At 37.9% G+C, this 20450-nt stretch overlaps 5 protein-coding genes across 8 annotated transcripts in view; 2 read left to right on the forward strand and 3 right to left on the reverse strand.

Annotated features, from left to right (window-relative positions):
• ddi2 (DNA-damage inducible protein 2) overlaps nt 1-20450 on the reverse strand; it is a 158344-nt gene extending 137894 nt beyond the window's left edge. Inside the window, exons 1-12 of one of the 4 annotated variants that reach the window (XR_008648690.1) lie at nt 20334-20436; nt 20038-20225; nt 19530-19659; nt 18973-19236; nt 18664-18790; nt 18459-18586; nt 18252-18380; nt 17405-17508; nt 17116-17308; nt 15485-15532; nt 14302-14435; nt 11782-14268 (exon numbers count right to left, since the gene is read on the reverse strand). Coding sequence is in view for 2 of the 4 variants with exons in the window: in XM_055221607.1 (XP_055077582.1) it covers nt 15522-15532; nt 17116-17308; nt 17405-17508; nt 18252-18380; nt 18459-18586; nt 18664-18790; nt 18973-19236; nt 19530-19659; nt 20038-20175 (1224 nt within the window). In the remaining 2 variants the exon portion in view is untranslated. Of the gene's footprint in view, nt 1-11781; nt 14436-15484; nt 15533-17115; nt 17309-17404; nt 17509-18251; nt 18381-18458; nt 18587-18663; nt 18791-18972; nt 19237-19529; nt 19660-20037; nt 20226-20333 lie in introns of those variants that run through there. The other 3 variants (XM_055221607.1, XM_055221606.1, XR_008648691.1) reach the window with 3 other exon arrangements.
• On the forward strand, nt 703-1892 carry LOC129456231 (heat shock protein beta-7-like). Its single transcript, XM_055221611.1, has 3 exons — nt 703-769; nt 1168-1301; nt 1745-1892. Exons 1-3 carry the CDS (start codon nt 715-717, stop codon nt 1889-1891), a joined length of 336 nt encoding a protein of 111 aa, XP_055077586.1. The 5' UTR covers nt 703-714; the 3' UTR covers nt 1892.
• Nucleotides 2702-4512, forward strand: cplane2 (ciliogenesis and planar polarity effector 2). The gene is made up of 5 exons (XM_033967358.2): nt 2702-2958; nt 3042-3194; nt 3267-3391; nt 3465-3604; nt 4010-4512. The coding sequence occupies exons 1-5, from the start codon at nt 2847-2849 to the stop codon at nt 4230-4232; spliced, it is 753 nt and encodes a 250-aa protein (XP_033823249.1). The 5' UTR covers nt 2702-2846; the 3' UTR covers nt 4233-4512.
• LOC129456229 (rho guanine nucleotide exchange factor 16-like) lies at nt 4650-7136 on the reverse strand. The gene is made up of 5 exons (XM_055221609.1): nt 7066-7136; nt 6433-6525; nt 6206-6354; nt 5457-5621; nt 4650-4852 (listed from the first exon to the last, which is right to left on the reverse strand). Exons 1-5 carry the CDS (start codon nt 7132-7134, stop codon nt 4807-4809), a joined length of 522 nt encoding a protein of 173 aa, XP_055077584.1. The 5' UTR covers nt 7135-7136; the 3' UTR covers nt 4650-4806.
• Nucleotides 7426-11151, reverse strand: si:ch73-15b2.5 (rho guanine nucleotide exchange factor 19). Its single transcript, XM_055222003.1, has 7 exons — nt 10912-11151; nt 10422-10553; nt 10284-10345; nt 9611-9906; nt 8988-9148; nt 7655-7810; nt 7426-7582 (listed from the first exon to the last, which is right to left on the reverse strand). The coding sequence occupies exons 1-7, from the start codon at nt 11124-11126 to the stop codon at nt 7426-7428; spliced, it is 1179 nt and encodes a 392-aa protein (XP_055077978.1). The 5' UTR covers nt 11127-11151.

The raw sequence follows: 20450 nt of genomic DNA on the forward strand, positions 1-20450 counted from the left end.
ACAGTGTTCTACAAAAAACTGGAATATTGTGAATCATAAAACGACTATTTAAAAAGACTGTAATAAGGTCTGATTTAAAAAAAGAAACAAGACACGTAGACATGTTTTAGCACATATAATATTGTCTGAATAGGTTATCGTCAATTGGAGAATCAAAACAATTATATCTAGATATTTGTTTTTGTCAGTATTTCCCAGTATCCCCATCTGGCCTGTTCTAGCTGCTCTTGTTATGACAGCGTTGCTTTATTTAGATCAAACTTTGTCACTTCTAACAGACTGGAGCTAAAAATCACACTTATACACCACTTAGCTTCATCACAGCACTGTCACTTAGCAAAGGTAAACCCCCTCCTCTGTTTATATTGACAATTCCCCGGTAAAGTGCCAATTTTGAGACAAGTCCCTCAGAAACTGCCCTTAAAACAATCACTTTTTCATTTTTAACACATACAAGACATTTTACTGGCCAAGAGTAGCACCTTTGGTAAACTTAACCTTAACTGAGTGACAGTTCGTGCGCTGGTGGCAAATTTAGCATCAGATCAATGTATCCCACCCAATCTCTCAGACAAAGATCACACTTCCAGGCAGAGGAGTGGTTTGAAAGTCAAGTGCCTTGTTTATGAACCAGAGTATTATTGGATATTGGTTTATTTAGTGCCACAATCCAATGGGACATAGGGTTGATTGAAATAAATTCTTATTCTTAAAATGGAGAGAGGGTCTACAACTTTCTTGGATGATTCTGGACATCTGCACGGCTATGGTGAATACAACGGAAAATCTTTGTGTTCATATTGTTGTGAGACTTTTAAAACTGCACTATGTAACATTTCTGATGGAGGGTTTGCCACTGCTTGTATTAACGGAGAAATTTTTGCTTTCCCTGGAATGTTTCACAGTATAATATTGAAAAACATATCTTGCATTTATTGTTTTACAGTTGCTTTTTAAAAATTGCTCACCTCTCCACAGACGTGACTTGTAACTTAGCCTTGGTGCCACCTGTTTTTTACATGGAGAAAGATAAATTTAATAAGCGGAACATTCAATATGAAGTAACTACATCGCCATCTACCCTCAACCAGAAAAGTGGCATAGTGCACTTTCAATTATTTGTAAATGTTTCTTCTAATAAGTAATTTTAGTAAGTTTTTGTTTCAGAGCGTTCATATCCTACAGGAAAGATTGAAGTAATTGGAAATACTTTTCAGTTTTCTGTGAATGTGAGTGAGTTTGCACCTGAAGATGTCATTATCACTTCATCAAACAACTTAATCGAAGTCCATGCTGAAAAAGTAAGTGAAACATGTGTTATTTGGGTTAATTGGAGAGGGTTCATGTGACATTACAACAGTCTACAGAGGCATTCAGAATTTGTTGTCAACTGCCAAAATGTGAATTCAAATTATTGGACCTATCGTCATGAAACACAGTAAAATTATTGTTATTTTACGTCCCCTAACAAAAAGTGTTGATATTCAATTACTGAGACGTCAATATTAAATTTGCCAAGAGAAGCTAATCCTATTGTGAAGTTGTGTGTAACCACAAATGAACAAATAAAACATTAGCTTACATTTCAATTCACAATCTACAGTCAAACCTCAGTCACAGAGAGCTGCTTCTTTGCCCTAAATGACATTATGACCAATCCAGATTCTAGGACATAAACCCAATTTAAGTCCTAATAACTATAGGTTTTCTATTTTTCTGTAAAATGTGTATTGCTTTGATTTAGATGGCAGAAGATGGCACGGTAACCAACACTTTGTCTCATCGCTGTAAACTTCCAGCAGATGTGGACCCTGTTTCTGTGACGCTAAACCTGGGGAGCAGTGGTGTCCTGACAGTCAAAGCTCAGAGGGCACAACTGACAAATGAATGAATAAAATATGTTATGTTTGATGTAAAAATGTATAAGCTGTCTCCTTCTTTAATTGTGATTTGGGGTACAGTCTAGATGGTGATGCCTTTTTCCCAATCCTGAAACCCATAATGCGGGACGTTAGCGCCCTCTAGTGGCTGAATAACGCTACAACATCCATTCAACTCCTTTTAACTTAATTCCGAGTTTGTTACTGGTTAGATGGGTTACTATAATGCACTCCTTATATGAAACATTTAAATTAAGTTAACTTAATTCTAGGGTCGTTCACTTAAGGGAGATTTAAACTTGCTCATGTTTTTTTTTGTACGATGTTTTCATTTTTTTTTATTTAACAAAAGTATCACAATCTAAATCTAGGCCTAAACAACAATCTCTTTAACACCTACCGATATTATTTATAGTGAAAGTTTCTCTCACCTGTACAGCAGGAGGTTCAGGAAAACTTCAGTCCCCATGTCTGCAGTTTGTGTCAGTGCAATTAACTGGTAACATTAACTTTTTTAACTTAACTTTTTTTCACAGGGGTTGTTTGATATGACGCACACTGCTGATAACCCGTGAATATTAAAAAAAAAAATATATATATATATTGCAATGCACACGACATAATAAAATACTATGCCAATCAAAGTAGGTTAGAATAATCGTTAATAGAATCGTTGGTATTTTTTGTTCATACTGAAGACTGAAAAACGTTGAAAAAAAATAAAAAATAAAATAAAATAAAACTTAAAAATAGGGGGCTCGTGCAAGCGGAAGTGACGACACGTTTCTAAGGAACTTCGAAGTTTACGGAAGTCTCCATCACTGCCTCATTCTGGGGTGTACGTTTGAGGTTTTTCGCTTACTTTACCGATTAATATGGGTACAATTCACTTTTCTAGACTGCCCAGGGTTATGTCTATACCATTAACCCGATGATAATGTAATAATAATAGCTTCAATTTACAACATGGCCCAGGTTCCTTCTCCCGGGTCTATCATTGTAGCGGACTGGCATCAGTGTAAGGACAGCAAAGAGTATTTCACCAAGATCCTACACAAGAAAAGGAGGAGACAATTTGGTATGGCAAATGATGTTTAAATAGTAATGTTTTAAATCGACAAAGAAAGTACAGTGTTTGAATTTAATCTGATCTCTTTTAAGGCTTATTGGAGTCCCCCATGATGTCCCCCCTCGCAGCTGTAGACACTGTCCAATACAAAATATTTCTTTCTGGAAAGAGTGGAGTTGGGAAAACCTCTGTTGTGGCACGTTTGGCTGGTGTAAATATTCCCAATATGCACTATGAAACCATAGGTAAGACGCAATAACATTTGATGGGTTTAAAGACAAAATAAATACAATAATCCAGCCTTGTGTATTGTTTAGGTATTGAGACCACAATAGTGTACTGGCCAGTGAAAATCAAAGAAAGTGGAAGGGTGCTGTTTTTTCGCCTTCAGCTGTGGGACTGTGGAGAGAATGCTCTGAAAAGATTTGACCATATGCTCCCTGTTAGTGCAATAACCATTATAATGTCACCCACACACTGAAGCTAGCATTATGGCCTCATTTTTTCCCTTGCAGTTTTGTAAAGAGCAGGTGGATGCAGTTCTCCTTCTGTTCTCATTCACCGATCGAATATCATTTGAAGACCTCCCAAATCAAATAACCAAGTGGACGGCACCGCCTCTGGACAGGGTTGTCAAATTGGTGGTTGGCACAAAGTATCTTTTTAATATTTGTCATTCAGTGTTGTGTTTGGGAATTTGGAACAACTGGGCTCTGTTAAATATGTTGAATGTTTGAATGCTTTTTATAGCCAGAGCCATTGCATTTTAATAGAGATTGGCATTCAGTGTTTAAAGAAATCGGACCATTTTTGGGGCCAAATTAATGGCACTGATTAAAAGTCTACATTGTTTATGTTTGGAAAATAATATTGAATGCATTTTGTTTTTAAAGGGTCAATAAAATGGAGGACCAATTTACCAAAGTATTTGTAAAATCACGTGGCCACCAAATTTCCCCAAAGTAAATCCCAAGTCCTAACTTTACCCACTTGGAGAATATAACTACTTACATATACTATTGAATTGTTAGACACGTGTATTCCTTCACCTTTGCTCCAGATTTGACCTGTTTATGCACTGTGACGTGGCAGAGCGAGATGTGCGGGCCTTCCGGTCGACCTGGGGGCTCCCGGTGCTGCGTGTGGGGGGAGAGGTCAGTGATGGTTTGGGTGATGTGGCTCCATTCCTCAACTCTCTGTGTGAAAATCTGTGGCATCAGGACTGGCTCCGAGCTGGAGCAGAGAGGGACCAGCCCCACACAGAGTCAGAGACTTTCCTTTGAGTTTTGGGTCTACTGTGTCTGTGCACACACATTAAAAGGTGCACTGTGTAGTTTTTGGTCAAAGTCTGCTTGTCTCCATGTAGATTATTGCTTCACCTGGAATGTTCCACTGTACGGCATTAAACTTATCCATTTGGAGACAAGCAGGTAGCACAACCAGGCCAACTTACAAGCCCAGTCTATGGAGAGGAGAGTCTGCTCACAGTAGGAATGCATGTAAGATGGAGAAGTTTAATGCCATACTCTGAAACATTCCAGCAAAGCAATAACATCCCTAGACAACCATGTTTTTGCATAGACAGTTCTGCACATATGCATTGTCAAATAACTCTAAATTATATTTATTTTGTAAAAGAAACATGCATTATTGGAAAAAAAATACATTTTGTAATACAAACCTATACTAGTCAGTGTTAAGAGTAAAAACATAATTCCTTCTGTTTAAGTGATAGAAGTGAAGTTTTAGAGATACAACAGTGGCTTCATAAACTTTTGAACCTGTGTTTAAATAAAGTGAATAAAATGAACAAAACAATTCTAAAAAGTGAACAAAACAATTCTAAAAAAAAATAAATCACTTTTTTGAAGATAAAACCTTCATCCACGTCTCCTTGGCATCCCTGAAAACACCAGAGAATTTGACTAGTTAGACATTACACATTTTAGATGAAATATTAAAGCGCATATGACAGGTTTTCACATTATTCTATTGCCATTATTTAGTTTGGAGAGATAGTACCTGTGGTAAATATTTACTATAGTTTTACATCAGTTAAAATTTACAATATGCAACTTTCTAGAGATTGCATTACCATGATTCCATGAAAATAAGTTAAAACTATTATACATGGTTGATAGATTTTTAGACCAAACTATCCAAGATTATGGCCAAAAGAACAACATTCCCATGGAAACAAGCAGGAGGAGAGTCAGGTCAGAAGAGTCAGGTTTGTGGATATGCAAGCCTGCTCAGAGTAAGAATGCATGTTTTTCCTAAATGTTTCACTGCAATAAATGCAAACAATGGATGTATCCATTTTTATAAAATCATAACTCATGTGGAACTTAGAAAAATGTTGGCCCATAATAACTTTTACCTAGCAACCAATGTTATGAAATTATCTCTGAATGTGTGACATCTGCTGCCTAAAACTAGAAAATCTAGGCACATTTTTCATTCAAGATTTAGATCACATGCACTTTAAATGTTATGTCACTTCTTACCTTTTGTCAGTAGCTAGTATTAAAACTGTAGCTTCTCCTGTGGACCTCTTGGATAGATGAAGCAGGAATGAGTTTTCAGGGAGACCTAGGACCTCAGCCTTTAGGGCCTCACAGCGAATCTGTGATGGGAACTCTGCGTGATCCTGAACTTTGAACTGCTCATCTCTGAACAAGGCAGAGAACAACAAAATCTCAATACATAGATAGCACATTGTGTATTAAAAGAAAAGAAGACATCATAGTTTTTAGTATTAAACAAGCATATATCATCATTTTATAATATGTTCATTGTAAATCGCATCACTGATCTAAAACACCTTAATAGAAACAGGTCCATTAACTTAATTTTTTTGTTGATAAAATCAGTTGCCATTTTAAAAGACAACAATGCCCTCTGTTCTGTCCCTTTTAAATCAGCTAATATTGTAATGATGTGATATTTTGTGTTTAGTTCAGAGTTGACACCTTATGTTGTTATTGTAAGTTTGTGTTGTTTTCAATGTAACCGCTTTTGTATGTGAAACTTGTTTGCTATGGCAACAAGTTGAAGGTTCTATTGGTCTGTTTGGACACCGACTCGAGTGAGTTGAGACTACTATTTTGTTTTGGCCTGGGTTACGGTTTAATAAGTCCATGGTTACGGCCTACAGTAGCCCTTGAGTTCAGAAAATAACCAATCAAAAGAAAATTTGACATGTTTCCTTACAACAGAACTCTACAATAATATCAATTCTGATGTGTGCGAGAACCTTTTAGAAGAAATAATTAAGATGTCGCTGAGGAGATGGAGGTAGATATTTGTGAATGTAATTTTTGAGTGAACAGAGCTCGTCATTCTCAGCTGCTTCAAAGGACCTTTGTGCATCAGGAAACGGCCACTTATGACCAGAGGAATGGACTGAAAGGAAAATAAAGATCAGATTAATGATGCACTTGAGAAGTTAGTATAATATTTAAAAAGGCATTTGCTCTTTACCTTAATGTTACCAAAATCAAGCAGCATTTCCAAACAGACAAGTTCTTCAATTTCTTTCATTTTTCGAACTTTCTGGTCACATTCTTGCACTACCTGTTTGAGAAAAGAAACATATTTAGTACTTCAGTATTTGAAGAAAGCAGACCCATTTTGCTAAATCAACTTTTCAGAGCTTTTAACCATGTTATAGCCATTTCCCCTTTGTCATTTACCCTCTCACCATATTGTCGATCAACCTCCGTTTTCAGCATCACTGGTGTACGCCCACTGCTCTGTACACATTTCGCTCTCCAATTTTACTTTCTTAAATTGGTGATACTTGCTGGATTTTTTTCATTTGTCCCAAAATAACTGTGTGACACTGCCAAATCCTACAACTATCCATAGGAGGGGCAGACAACTCTTTGCTGTGTTGTTGTTTATGGCGATATCAGCTCCCAATGGGCACTGCAGTTTTCTAATGTGGAAGTAAGCGGACTTGTTTTTTTTATTAAGCCGTTTTAGATGAATATTGCGAATTAAAATGTGCAAACTATAACATAATAATCCACAGGTCTTGTTGATTATCAATATATAGCAGCCTCAAGCACAATATGTCTTCTTTAATATACTTATTATACATGTTTACCTTACCTCATGAATGGCTTGAATGGCCTTTTCAAGGTTGGTGGCCGAGTCAGATTCTGGCTTAGTCAATTTCATTATACTCTGAAATTTAAACAGTGTGATATTGTAAGATAAAATAGGAAATGAGGGATACCTTAAATGCAATTTCCACCACATCTAATGGTCACTCATATCTGACCACTCCAACTGTCTTAAAACAGGATAAACTTACAATTGGGTAGGACCAGAGGCAACTTCATTTCAACATTGTGTTACTTCTGCAATCACTGGTTGCATGTCTACCCATTTTTATTCAGAAACACAATATAAAAGCTTCTAAAACTACATGATGACCAAAATATTACCAAGGAAACAGATTTCTTAAACCTAGTTTACATCTATTAACATACTCGCCTCCAGAATAAGTTTAATCCGGGTAATTCTCTGAAATGGCAAAACCAAGAAAGACTTCAAGCTCTGCCTTTGACAAACTGGACTCTTCTCAAGTTTGGAGAGTGCATGCTGGAAATCTTTGTTTCGTTGCCTTTGGAAACAGAAATTTGTGTTTTCAACCATTTCAAATTTGATTCATGATTTGTATGAATGAGTGGCTTACAGCAGTTGCCCGATGAGAGCCTCCTGGTATGACATATTGGTCACATAAGGGACATAAAGACGACGAAACGCAGGGCAGTGTCTAAGCACAACCTCACCAACCTGAGAACCAATCAGGATGCACTCTCCCAGTCGAAGCTCCAAGTCTGTGAGAAATCTAAGAAAAAAACAAACAACCATGTCAAAGTGCAGGACTTTATCTTTATGGTTTCTTAAATATTTTAAAAAGACAGTAGATGTTGAAAGAAGGTGGAGAAATTCAGAAAAGATGAGTTAAGCACAAGCATATCAGGTCACATATGTCAAACTCAGGCCCAGGGGGCCAAATCTGGCCCACAGTGTACTTTTATTTGGCCTTTGACATCATTTCAAATCAATCAATCAACATTTATTTATAGAGCACTTTACAATACTCAAGGTGACCAAAGTGCTTCCCAGTAAAATCAAATTAAAACAAGTTAAAATCATCAAATGTACATTAGAGTGGACCCACCGGTATATAGTGCATGTACCACTAATACTACAAATCCCAGAATGCTTTGTTAGTGCACTGCAGTTAAGACCAGTAAGCGCCCCTCCTTTTCTCTTGACACTCATTAGCCACCAAGCTACTGGTCACCTCAGCCAAATTAATTGCTACAGAGAGAGACATAATTTATTTTATTTATTTTAAAATAAGAAATGAATACTCCTGATGTGTCCTCTTTCAAGTTTAATTTCTCATATGTTTGTAATATCAAGCTTGTGTTGTTCCAGATTTTGTGTTTAAGCAAAACTAAAGTTTGTTTCCATATGAAATAATCATTACATGTCAGGTACAGTCAATTTTTCAATAAATATTGAGTTTGGCCCGTGAATTTGTCTTAGTTTTTAAATTTGGGCCCATGTGAATTTGAGTTTGACACTCCTGAGGTAAACTGTAGCACATGTTCAGACATTTTGGAAATAAAAAGGTCACAAACGCCAAATTGTAATAGTTTGAAATTACAGTAGGAGGAGAAATAATACTTGGAGGTAAAGAAAGTGTTGAGCATATTATTACATACACTAGCACCTCAACTATGAATGCAGTGTGTAAGTGATTGTTGGTAGTTGGAGGGGCTGTAAGAAGCCTGGCTACTGATCTGCACTGTCAGTGTGCCCCAGGGCAGCTGTGACTTCTAAAGTGGCTTACCACCAGTATGTGGAGTGAATGAATGGTACATGAAAAAAGTGCTGTATTAAAACTACTGCATGGCATTTTAAAACAACTTTGAGCATCTGAAAATATGCATTATAATAAGAAGTAGAAGTTATAGTGGCTACTGAACTGGAGACTTAAACACTGGACTTACCTCTCACTGGCCACCATCACACGCTGAATATTAGAGAACAGGATGTGATGCTCCATCTGAGTCAGTGTCTGTCTCAGGGCGTTGGACACATAAAAATGTTTAACTGTGATTTCCAGACTCCTCATGTAAGATGCTTCGGAGCAGATCAACTCAAATGATGTCTAAAAACAAAACAAATACTTATATTTAATACATTAGTTGTAACTGACATGAATCTAACCATTACTGAGATTTGCACTGTACAAAATGAGTTTTATGTTCATCCTTTAAACTATATTGTAACTATTCCTTACATTATTGTCCTTACCACCTTGAGTGTTCCCAGTCTTGTTTGATCTCAGAAGCTTAGAAGGGGTGGGGGGCTTGGTTAATACTGGGATGGGAGACCTGGGAATACTGGAATGCCGTAGTTGTATCTTTAGGCAAGACACTTACAACCCCACATTCATAATGGACAAAATGGTTCAAGTGAGCGATTGGTGGAGGTCAGTGGGTTTGATGGTGGAAATTGGCAGCCTGGCTACTGTCCGTCTACCTCAGGGCAGCTGTGGCTATAATATTATCTTATCACCACCAGTGCAGTGATGTACAGTCTTGACAGAGGGTAAAAAGTAAAACTATACCTCATGTAGTCTTGTCTCTCTTGCACTTAAGTTTTGGAGCACACCAGAGCCCTTCACCTCCTCTAGGTCCTGCCACAGGGTGCTGGGTGTCACTTTAATGGGTGTGGGAGGGGTGGAGCAGATGGGACCACCAGGAGAGAGACTGTGACTGCGCTGAGGGGACTCGGTTCGGGACTGGTAGCTCTTTCCCAGTTGAGTCTTTAAACCCAGGACACTCTTCGAGAGCAGCAGCTCTGACTTTTTCAGTCTCAGAATGTCGTCACGCACACTCAGGCAGTAGTCCTGATAGAGAGGTACTGCGGCAAAAATATGTGAAATCGCTGATTACATTATTTGCTTATAATATTAATGCTTTGCAAGATGCATTTATTGAATGCATAAAATATATTAAAAATAAAATAAAATGAGAATAGAACACAATTTTCACTACAACACTACATCTTTTGTAGTATCAATAGAAATGCTATTGCTTTCCCTGGAGCAGTTGACATTAAACTTGTCCATCACCATGGAAACAACAAGCAGGTCAAGTTAAAGCATTAAAAATACTTGTTATTGAATAAATGCAAGATAGAGGAGTTTAAGCCATACTGTTGAACATTTCATGCAATAGAGGTGTTGAACCCCCAGGTTACATAGTGCATCTTATGTGCTAAAATGCAAAGACTCTTACAATTATGAAGGAACTTTGAGCGGACCCTCGCACTTTGTACTTCTCCTTCATTTGACTCTGACCTACAATAAATAAGGACAATAATGTTTAGTTTAAATATGCCCCAACATTTTGATAAATGACTTAACAGCAGCATACCCCTCGTCATCCAGGTCGTCTGAGTCTGACGGGTCAAAGATCATCTTTCCCACAGTTGAGAAAATCTTGTCAAAATCCAATGTCCGTGTTAAGGCCATTGATTTCAGGGATGATGAGGAGTCAGTGGACGAGCTACAAAAACAAACACGTCCGCAAGAAAAGCATGTGATACAATGCAGTGCAATAACTCTATATGACCATCAATCCATGTATGCTTATTCAAAGTTTTACTGAAAAATAAGTTCAATATTAAAGCTAAATTATAATATTAAAGCTTCAAAATATGTTTACATATTTTATTAGCTGGCACTGAAACTCTAGTGTAAAACAGTGTAAAAAGTGCAGTTAACTTTTTGCTAACTTGGTTTGGTTTTATGAACCAAAATCTGGATTAATGAAAAGATGGCATTGGCAAATAACAATTACATATGTGGAATTAAAATCATAAAAAAAATATTATTTAAAAGAACCTATTAATGTTTTAACTTACTTTCCATGCTGGTCATCTGGCGTCCTTGAGTCAGGCTCTGCTTCAGCGCTCGCTTGTGGAATCTTGGAGGACATTTTTTCAGGAAACTTCATAGTACGTAACTGTGACATTAATCCATTTCCAGACAGATTGTTTTTAAGTTGAGAGCACATATTTGAGATGGATTGAGTCCCGAAACCACAATGGTCTTTCTCACTGTGGTCTGACTCAGCCATGGCTCCTGATAAGATGTAGACGACTGGACAAAGAGCTCAAGATTAAATAAACTCAGTCAGGTGTGTTTTAGCAGACCCCGCCCACACAAGGTCAAAGTTTAAAACAGAATATTTGGTTTGTTTACAATATGCTCTTTGTGGTCTGTTGTGGATAATCATAATAGCATATTCTGTAGAAAAAAAAAAAAAAATGTACCTTTCATTGGTTGGTTTGCTGTCAACTCTGGCCAATAATTAAATGTACCAAACACAGAACATTCAGATGTTTTAACAATTTCATAAACCGATCTAACAAAAGTCAAAACATGAAGAAAGTTAAAAGGAAAAAAAACAAAAACAAAAACTACCACCTTCTTGTTTCCATGAAAACGTTACTGTTATGCCTCGAATGTTCCACAGTATGGCATTAAACTCATCTCCATGGAGACATGCAAGCAAAGCCAGCCAAGCAAAGTCACGATGTATTTTTGAGCAACACCTAAAATTGAGTAAATGCAAGTTAGATAAGCTTGAATGTCCCATTGTGAAACATCCAGGCAAAGCAATACATGTCCATGTAGACAGCAGATAGCAGACTCCCCCCATAAAAAAGTGACATAGTGTAGCTTTAAAATATCAATGATGATGTGTTAACAAAAGCTCTCTTAGGCAAACATACAAAATTTACAAATACTATTACCATTTTATTTGCAATTTTAAAATTTCATACAAGATAAAAGTAAATAATTCAATTTGCCTGAACATGTTTGAATCATAAAGCCATAAAATCCTGGACAAAGACAGAAAACATGACATGGCCTTAATCTAACAGAACTACACAAATGAAATATAATGATTTGACACAATGTAAATTTAACATAAACTGATACTAACTGTGGCAATAATGGAAAACAATATAGTGACAAAATCTGATATTTTATGTAATTTCCCGTTCTATGCTTGTAATCCCATATATCATATCTGAACACTCATTTGGTATCTCAGTGCCATTCAGGGAAAAGGAAAAAAAAAAACAAAACTATACTTTTCAATGACCTTTTCAAAAATCTGTAAATGCAAGGCTAATTTAAACCACTAAATGTTTCACTTTTTGAAATGAGTCCAAATGCCCATTGATTGAACTATAATCTGACAGGGAGCATATGAGTAAAAATCTGTTATTTTTCTCTACACACAAAAACAAAACAAAAAATGTAATGTCAAGTCATCCATTGGGCATTTATACAATCAAAATAAATGAAAAATCTCATTTAAAACAATAAAAATGAGCGGGCACCCACAACATCTGCATGCAAACACACCTCACGTATCAAAAAGTCCAGATAAAAGTTTATTTCCACTTCTTATATTTTATAAGAAACGTTTCCCTGTTTGATGTGCTCATGATCAGCAGAGGCCCACATTACAGATCAGAATGTGCAGTCTAGACCAGAGGTGGAAAAACACAACTGTTTTTGTTTTGATGCATTTTTAGAACAATATTTTTTCTTAATTTGTGTGTTATTCATTATTATTCATGTTATTCATTTCAACTTGATTAATGTCCCTTGATCAGCCATTATCAATTCTCTGTTTAAACACCATCTGAAGTGTAGCCCTGTATTTTTAAAATGGGTGTATTAGCCTACATCAGATTGTTCAGGACGAACTTTCCCTGACACATTAAACCTACTTATACATTTTTACTTCACAATGTAAAGATAATATTGTAAACCAGCTTCCAAAAAATACGTTTAGAATGCCTTTGCCATTAAACTTCAATAATCATAAAAACATAAAATACATTGTTCCAAATAAAATAACAAAAATATCTGAAAGAATGAAAAAAGTATGTTGAAATTCAGTATTTTTCCAACAAATATGCATAGACTGCGAGTTGCAGTTTTACAGTACCACAATTTGTTTTGATACTCTACCCCCACTTTAGTAATCTTCCAACATAGGACTTTAACTTGTAAATGGGTAGTTTATCCATGCAACAATATAAAGCATTTCATTTTTGTTACTCTTATCTGTCCACCTCTGGTATAAACCTGCTGATTTAGGTGGGCACAATGATGCTCCGGGCCAGTAAAGCGAAGAGGGCTCTCTCCACCTCCCCATTGGCCCTCTCCAACGCCTCTGCAGCCTCCTGAGCCGAAAAACCAGCCGCCTGGATCCTCTGGATGTGCTCTATGGGGAAACGTCCCACTACGGTTTGTGGAGTTACGCTTTGAGATGAAAGACGGGCTAAAATAGAAGCTAGGGCGTCTTCTTGGGGAGAGGCTGGAGCGGGGTCTGAAACAATGGAATTTTGCTCATTTTCCAAGTTTAAAGGAATAACAGTTTGTAGGTTGTTATTGCTAGCAGCCCTTTCTGCCTCAGTTACGTCGTGCTCCCTATTATGATCATCACTTACTATTTCTTGACCAATCTCAGATAAAGGATCATTGCTTAAATTGGCTATATCTTGTACACTTGTCTCTTCCTCAGGACACTGTTGTGTTTTAAGTTCTTCTAAACTTTCTCCCATCTCCACTTCTACATTGTCCTCATTGCTTGATAACTCTGCACAATCAGACAGTCCCTCATCTGATACAGCAGTGGCGGTGGTAGTAGTAGTAGTAGTTATAGTAGAAGTATTAGTAGCATGATGGTCAACTTTGGCATCAGTTGTTTGAGAAATGGCAGTACAAGATGATTCAGTTTGGCATGTTTCGGGATTGTCCGTTACAGAAAGGCGTGGAGGTGGAGAAGATGAGCCGTCACTTGACTTATTTGATACAATCAGCTCATGTAGCTCTTTCAAAGCTGCAGCCAATGACGGGATACTATTGGAGCGAGTGCGATGCTCTGATTCTGGCGCACTCCCTTCACTGACAGAAGGGGGAGCCATTTCTACAGAGTCTAGCTGGTGTGGGGCATCTGCACTCAGCGCCTCCTGCTCCATTGGCTGCACTGGAGACAAATCAAGCTCTGGATTTGTAGTGCTTTTTATGTCGTCAGTTGATACCTGATCTGTTATCAATCCTTCTCCCTCCATCTCTGTAGACATGGGAGATGTGGGGAGGGCATCTGTAGTAATTGGACTAGCTGTGGGGGGCACACTGGAGTCAATCTGTTGAGTAATATGGCTCTGAGATGGTCCAGGTTGGTTTAAATCCTGGTTTTGACCCGTTGATGAGGTTGAATCTACAGGGACCATGGATGATGGACCAGGGGTTGGACTTGGGGGTTTCTTTGAGTAAGTGGATGACATTTGGTTTAACGTTTTGGGTAATGAGACTGGAGTCGGGAGCTGGGGTGAGGTAGTTTGTCCATCTGCAGTGTCTATGAGAAGATAGAAATTAATTAGAGTGCTAGAATACACTATGTGTGATTAAGGGCTGGGTAATATGGCAATAAACATCGTAATCTGAGGTATTTTGGTGAAATTGTCATATTGTGATTTAATTTTCTTACTTTTTTCTTTAATTTAATTACTAGAGCGATAATCTTTCTGACGCAGATGCCTTTATTACATTGATTTATTCATTTACCTTTTCAAGACAATATATAAAGATACTAAAATGGATATGAATTGTGATAACATTTAAAAATCGTGATATTAATTATTTGTCATATCGCCCACCCCTAATCTGATTTAAGAAACATTTGATCAAAATTAATACCAATATTTATCAAATCAATGAAATCAAAATAGTGCTATAACAGTGTATTGCCCCTGAAACTGTAGACCTTACATTGGCCTGTCTGTGCTTTAAAAGACTTTTGTTTATCAGACTATTCAGTGCATTGTGCGTCTGTTATCATTAAAAGTATTGCTTTACACAAAATGGTAATAGTGAGCTACTATTACTGAATGGCACACATTATAGATGCCCATTATATTTAATGGAGATGGGGAACAGGTAAAATTTTAAATGTGCAGATTTTTGTTGTAATGGCCAAGAAGAACTAATCCATTTCAACATTTGTGGATTTTCTTTTTGTGATATTTAAGCCATTGTATTTTAGGAAAGCCAAAAGTTGTTAGTAGATAGTTGCGGCTAAATCAAACTTGCATGTATAATTTACCCCTACACAAATTATTTAATGTAACTATTTTGTTAGCATTGAAAACCTGAAACAAAAATGACAATAATATGCACATTTTAAACTTGAAACCATTTACAAAGAATAGTAACCCATTGAGATAAATTGTGTTTTTTTTTTGTTTCAGGGGCAATATAAATCAGATAAGATCTATCCGAACTACTGAGCAAACAAAGTAAAACTACAACATCAATCATAGAAACAGCAGCAAAATAAACTGAAAATGAAAGAAATCAACAGCAATGGCCTTAGCACTGGTCGTAGGTTGGTTGTTTTTGCAGTACCTTGTTGGTAGGGCCCTCTCCTGCTGCCTCCAGTGCATCAGTGCTGTCCTGCTCAGGTTAGGCACACACCACACACATCATGCAAAGGACGAGAGAGTTAGCGATCACACGGCATGCAACACTGTCAGCCTTTTCACGCACCGAGGTGAAAAGAGTCAGCATCAACAACTGACAGAAATATATGGAAGTACATGGAACTTACTTATTGTGAATTACTAAGCTAAATATCAATTCTAGAACTGTATATTTAATATTTAAGTAATGTTTGACAATGACAGACATAAAGGTGCACTATAAAGTGTGCTACTTGCTTGTCTCCATGGAGTTATTTTGTCTTGCTTGAAATGTTACACGATATGGCATTACACATACAGGCCATTTTACAGGTCAGATCTGTGAACATTTTATGTTCAAACTGGACAAGCACATTAGCTCTGTCATAAAGTCCAGCTTCTTTCAGTTGAGGCTCCTTGCCAAAGTAAAGCTCTACCTTCCACAGGTAGATTTTGAATAAGCTATCCATGCGTTTGTAACGTTGCGCCTGGATTATTGTAATAGTTTGTATGTGGAGCTGGACCATTTGTCCCTGCAAAATATCCAGAAAGCTGCAGCTCGTCTGCTCACAATAACTAGGAGATGAGAGCACATCGCACCTGTGCTGTGCAACCTGCGCTGGCTCCCCATTTGATATCGGATGAAATTTAAAAGGTTTCTGTTTGTGTTTAAATGTCTGGATTCTATGGGTCCTCTATATTTGAGAGAGCTTCTGGAGCCGCATACTCCAGCTGACCAGCTCCTGCTGGCTGTGCCCAGGCTCAAAACCAGAGGAGATGGAGCCTTTTCTGTAACAGTACCCACACTATAGAACAGCTTCTCGCTGCCTCTGAGTCTGTAGAGCAGTTCAAGACCAGACTAAAAACCCATTTCTTATCCCCGGCATTTAATACTAGCTAGGCAGGGTAGCTTGTGGTTTTATTGTTTTATTGCCTTTGTGTCGTATTTTATGTATATATGTTTTTGTTTGTTTGTTTCTTTGGGTAGCTTAAGTTGCATTTTAAATGTGCTAGTCAAATAAAATTGAATTGAAAATTTCCATCCACTTAGAAAAGTTGCATAAGTGCACCTTTAATACATTACAAAAGTGTTAAATTAAAATTTTGAATTTTATAAACTATCATAATAGTGATGTTACATTCTATATAGTTTTCAGCTGAATTGTACTGCGTTGAACACTGGTAATCAAAGCTATATTATTCTGTTATTAATCTGTCACATTTTGATTAATTCTAGAGACTTTTATATAGCAATTGGAAGATGCAATCAGGTCAATTCCTAAGAGCAAGAGCAATTAACAATTTACTACATTTTTTATTGGTGTGTAGAGGAATAAAATCATGGAACTACAGTCATTACCTAATACAACTACTAACTCAGATCCCCGATCCAATAGAAATGAAATCACTTCTAAATTTGCTGCCTTCTTATACACTATGATGCCTAGACTTTACTTGTTCTACAGAAAACAATGATGTGCATAAATAAAACAGAGTAAAAAGCTTCATGCAGATGTTGTTCTTACTAAACTGAAAAAGCAGAAGAAAAAGCGGCTAAAGTTCAGACTAGCTCCTTACCGCTCTCCTGGATGGACCGCTGCAGCGCCTCCGCCAATTCCCTATCTGCAATCTCCTCTGGACGGGCCTCCTCTCTGCCCTCTGCTCCGTATGCCAGGCGGGCACACTCCGGCAACTCCGCCTCCGCTAGGAATCGAGTTTCTGTGCCGGTGGTGCCTATTAAGAGCACATTCTTTTTTAAGTCGATAGAACACTGCAAAAACAAAAAATGAACAAATTACTTCAACATTTCAGTTACAGTTTACATCACCCTTAGTTACTATATACTGAACAAGGGGTCATGAGATACCTGATGTCTCTTGAGCATGTCCAAACCCAGAAGCATATCCATTGGCTGATCCTCCAGGATGGAGAAAGAACAAGGCAAAAAGTCTCCCTCAATCTGGACCTGAGCTAAATAGATGCAAAAATATAAAATTAGTAGCAATATATCACTGCAATATCAAAGCCTAATCATAAAATCATCGTAAAATCTCAGAAGCTAAGCAAGGCCAGGCTGAGTTAGTATTTAGATGAGAGACTGCTGAGAATACCAGGTGCCACAGTGGGGCACCAGTAGCAAAAACTGTTGTTGTGTTCTTAGGCAAGACCCTTCACCCACATTGCCTACTGCCTAGTATGAATGTTGTGTTTGCATGAGTGTTGGTCATGGTCAGAGAGGCTAATAGTGCAGATTGGCAACCTTGCTTCTGTCAGTCTGCCCCACGGTAGTTGTGGATACAATATTAGCTTAACACCACTGAGTGAGGAGTGAAAGAATAATGCACTTTAAAGCGATACTGAGAGTATCTTGAAAGGCGCTATATAAATCCAAGATTAATTAATTTTCGTTTTTCTTTAATAATATACAAAGACTTAGAAATCATTAAAAAAAACTTATACAAAGACTTAGAAATCATCTGTAAAAGGAGACCACTGCACACTTCCTGAGGCTGGTAGAGGCAGTACACTTAGGTCGCTTTGGAATCTTTACAGATAGTGTACGTGTGTGTGAACGCCTAGATCTCATAAATACAGTTTTCCACTGGGAGACTGGGAGAAATTTAGTGCTATCCTCAGGACATAATATCTCAAAGACATTTACAACATGGTAATGGCAATTTGATTAATTATCCAACCACCGATGTTAAACATACCCAGATGGACCCTGCCAATGATTTTCTGGGTGCCCACTCCTTTGGCAATGCCAGCCCAGCGCCGGTCCACCAGCCGCATGATGTTACAGCGCTCGGCACAGGCTTGGCTCATGATGGTCATCTGAGCTCCTGCAGTCAAAGACAGTGATTACATTACTGAAGACAACATGCATTTGAGCAGCTGCAGAAAAGCATTCATTGTATTACCTGAGTCAACAAAGGCTTTTACTGGATGCCCATTGACTTTACAGTTGATGTAAAGCATTACTACTTGACCAAAACTTTCTGGAGCTTCCTCCATAGCAATTGTCATATTTTCTTCTACATTGTTCTGTCTGATGTGAAAAAGATAGGCAAAACTGAAGAAAAACCATAACATCCTTTTACAACATGAATGACTGAGATAACATACCTAATGTCCTCCTCAATTTTAGCCTGAGCTTCTAAATCAAAGGGATCTGCTGTGAGAAGTCTGATTCGTTCTTGTTCTCTTTTGGCTCTATCCTGCTGTTGCTCCAAATACACCTTTGTAAATCGTTCTGAAAAAAGAAAACATTTCATTATTACAAAGGCCACACTATCACATCAGTACTCAATCTAAAACAGATGGCACAAATAAAAAATGAAACTAAAAACAGAGCTTTGTCAGTCAAGCATGACAGTAATTGATCAATACAAGGAGTGTGTGGTTAAAAGTTACTAGACTATTCATAAACCTCACCTAGATCTCCACTGAGCAGAGCCTCAGCGAGTGGAGGGTTCCTCTCTTTGAGCAGGGACAGCTCATGTGGACTGGCTAACAGCATCTGCTGGAGTAAGGCGGGGTCGTCCAGCCCCTGAGAAGAGGAGCCGCGGAAGGCCATGGGTGTGGAAGGCTGTGCACTGCGCTGCGGCTGCTGTGGAGGCCTCACAGGCGCATTACGCTGGTTATTTGTACCCGAGGTGCCCGGGACAGTAATGGAGCGGAAGTCAATGTGGGGCAGACCTATAGGCACAAACAACATGTTAAGATGCACTCTGTTTTAGGAAAAGGTATCAGGGTCAATGAGACACAGAAATACAAACTGTATTATAAAATGCTCCAAGTGTCATTTGTCTATGACCAAGGTTGATCCCACTGACCAAATCTAGCAGGCTTTACAGTAGATAATTCTTACTATTAAGTAAAGCCCAGTTTTTCTATATGTATCCTCTTTTAAATATTATTTTCTTTATTAAGAGGGATAAGGACTACCTTGAAATATTAACAACCATATAGTATATTAGACTGCTGTATACCTGGAAAGGCTGGTTGCGTGGGTGGCGGTCGTCGCTCAGCTTGTCTGAGCTCCACCACATCTCCATCCTTTACTCCATAGTTCCCCAAGGCACGGGTGGGGTCTTTTAATTGCTGTTCTACATAGACTATCTAAAAATATAGAATTGCATTTCGTAACAAGATTACACATAACATACAAGACACATAATTTGTGACAAAAGCAGCAACTTTAAAATTTAGCCCCATTGTAAAATTATGCATTATTTTTCTAGTTATATTTGACAAAAAGAAAGCGAAAAGATCATCTTGTTTGTGTGAGAAGTCAAAACAATTTCATCTCATAAAATAAAGTGCAATAATAAAGTAGAATAATTATTAAAACTCGTACTTTTGATAAGACTCTGTACTTCATTACACACAACTGTCACGGTTGCATCCAGCACTAAATCGATCAAAACAATCTGATTCATGCTAGCACAGGGGCTAAAGGGCTAGATTAGCTTTGTTAGCTCTGTGGCTGCTCCTCACCTGAATCTCTGCCGCAGGGATGCCCGACTCTATTTCACAAAGTGCCACGAAATCTCTGAGCTCCAGCTCCGGGGACACGTCCAGGGAAAAGATGGTCTCGGGACGGTCCCTGGGTGCACAGAAGACGGTGACCAGCATCGCTTTGACGGGACAGACACACCGGACAAACCCGCTGTAACAGAGAGCTTCTATGATACAAAGGAAACTCTGAATAATATGAAAGTTTTATCTAATTTATAAGTTTATTCTGTTAAAGAAAGGTACGATCTCGAAGTCAGGGCTAGCGTTGCACTTACTGGACTGAAGTAATTAGAGAGTTTCTGGTTTAAACAACAAGCAAAACAACATCAGTATCGGTTTCACTCTTAGAGTCGATTTACGGCATGTCGTGAGAGATTCTTCTTTGTGGCTGA

The sequence above is a fragment of the Periophthalmus magnuspinnatus genome, chromosome 5, assembly GCF_009829125.3.
Source record: "Periophthalmus magnuspinnatus isolate fPerMag1 chromosome 5, fPerMag1.2.pri, whole genome shotgun sequence".
Taxonomy (NCBI): domain Eukaryota; kingdom Metazoa; phylum Chordata; class Actinopteri; order Gobiiformes; family Gobiidae; genus Periophthalmus; species Periophthalmus magnuspinnatus.

Excerpts from the sequence above, each read along its gene's own strand:
- LOC129456231 (XM_055221611.1), top strand. The coding sequence starts at position 715 with ATGGAGAGAGGGTCTACAACTTTCTTGGATGATTCTGGACATCTGCAC. Across the intron at positions 770-1,167 it reads TGGACATCTGCACGGCTATG|AGCGTTCATATCCTACAGGA; the intron begins GTGAATACAACG and ends TTTTTGTTTCAG. Across the intron at positions 1,302-1,744 it reads TCGAAGTCCATGCTGAAAAA|ATGGCAGAAGATGGCACGGT; the intron begins GTAAGTGAAACA and ends GCTTTGATTTAG.
- cplane2 (XM_033967358.2), top strand. The coding sequence starts at position 2,847 with ATGGCCCAGGTTCCTTCTCCCGGGTCTATCATTGTAGCGGACTGGCAT. Across the intron at positions 2,959-3,041 it reads GAAAAGGAGGAGACAATTTG|GCTTATTGGAGTCCCCCATG; the intron begins GTATGGCAAATG and ends ATCTCTTTTAAG. Across the intron at positions 3,605-4,009 it reads AAATTGGTGGTTGGCACAAA|ATTTGACCTGTTTATGCACT; the intron begins GTATCTTTTTAA and ends CCTTTGCTCCAG.
- LOC129456229 (XM_055221609.1), bottom strand. The coding sequence starts at position 7,134 with ATGAAATTGACTAAGCCAGAATCTGACTCGGCCACCAACCTTGAAAAG. Across the intron at positions 6,526-7,065 it reads CCATTCAAGCCATTCATGAG|GTAGTGCAAGAATGTGACCA; the intron begins GTAAGGTAAACA and ends TTTCTCAAACAG. Across the intron at positions 4,853-5,456 it reads ATACTAGCTACTGACAAAAG|GGATGCCAAGGAGACGTGGA; the intron begins GTAAGAAGTGAC and ends TGGTGTTTTCAG.
- si:ch73-15b2.5 (XM_055222003.1), bottom strand. The coding sequence starts at position 11,126 with ATGGCTGAGTCAGACCACAGTGAGAAAGACCATTGTGGTTTCGGGACT. Across the intron at positions 10,346-10,421 it reads GACGACCTGGATGACGAGGG|GTCAGAGTCAAATGAAGGAG; the intron begins GTATGCTGCTGT and ends TATTTATTGTAG. Across the intron at positions 9,149-9,610 it reads GAGAGACAAGACTACATGAG|ACATCATTTGAGTTGATCTG; the intron begins GTATAGTTTTAC and ends TTTTGTTTTTAG.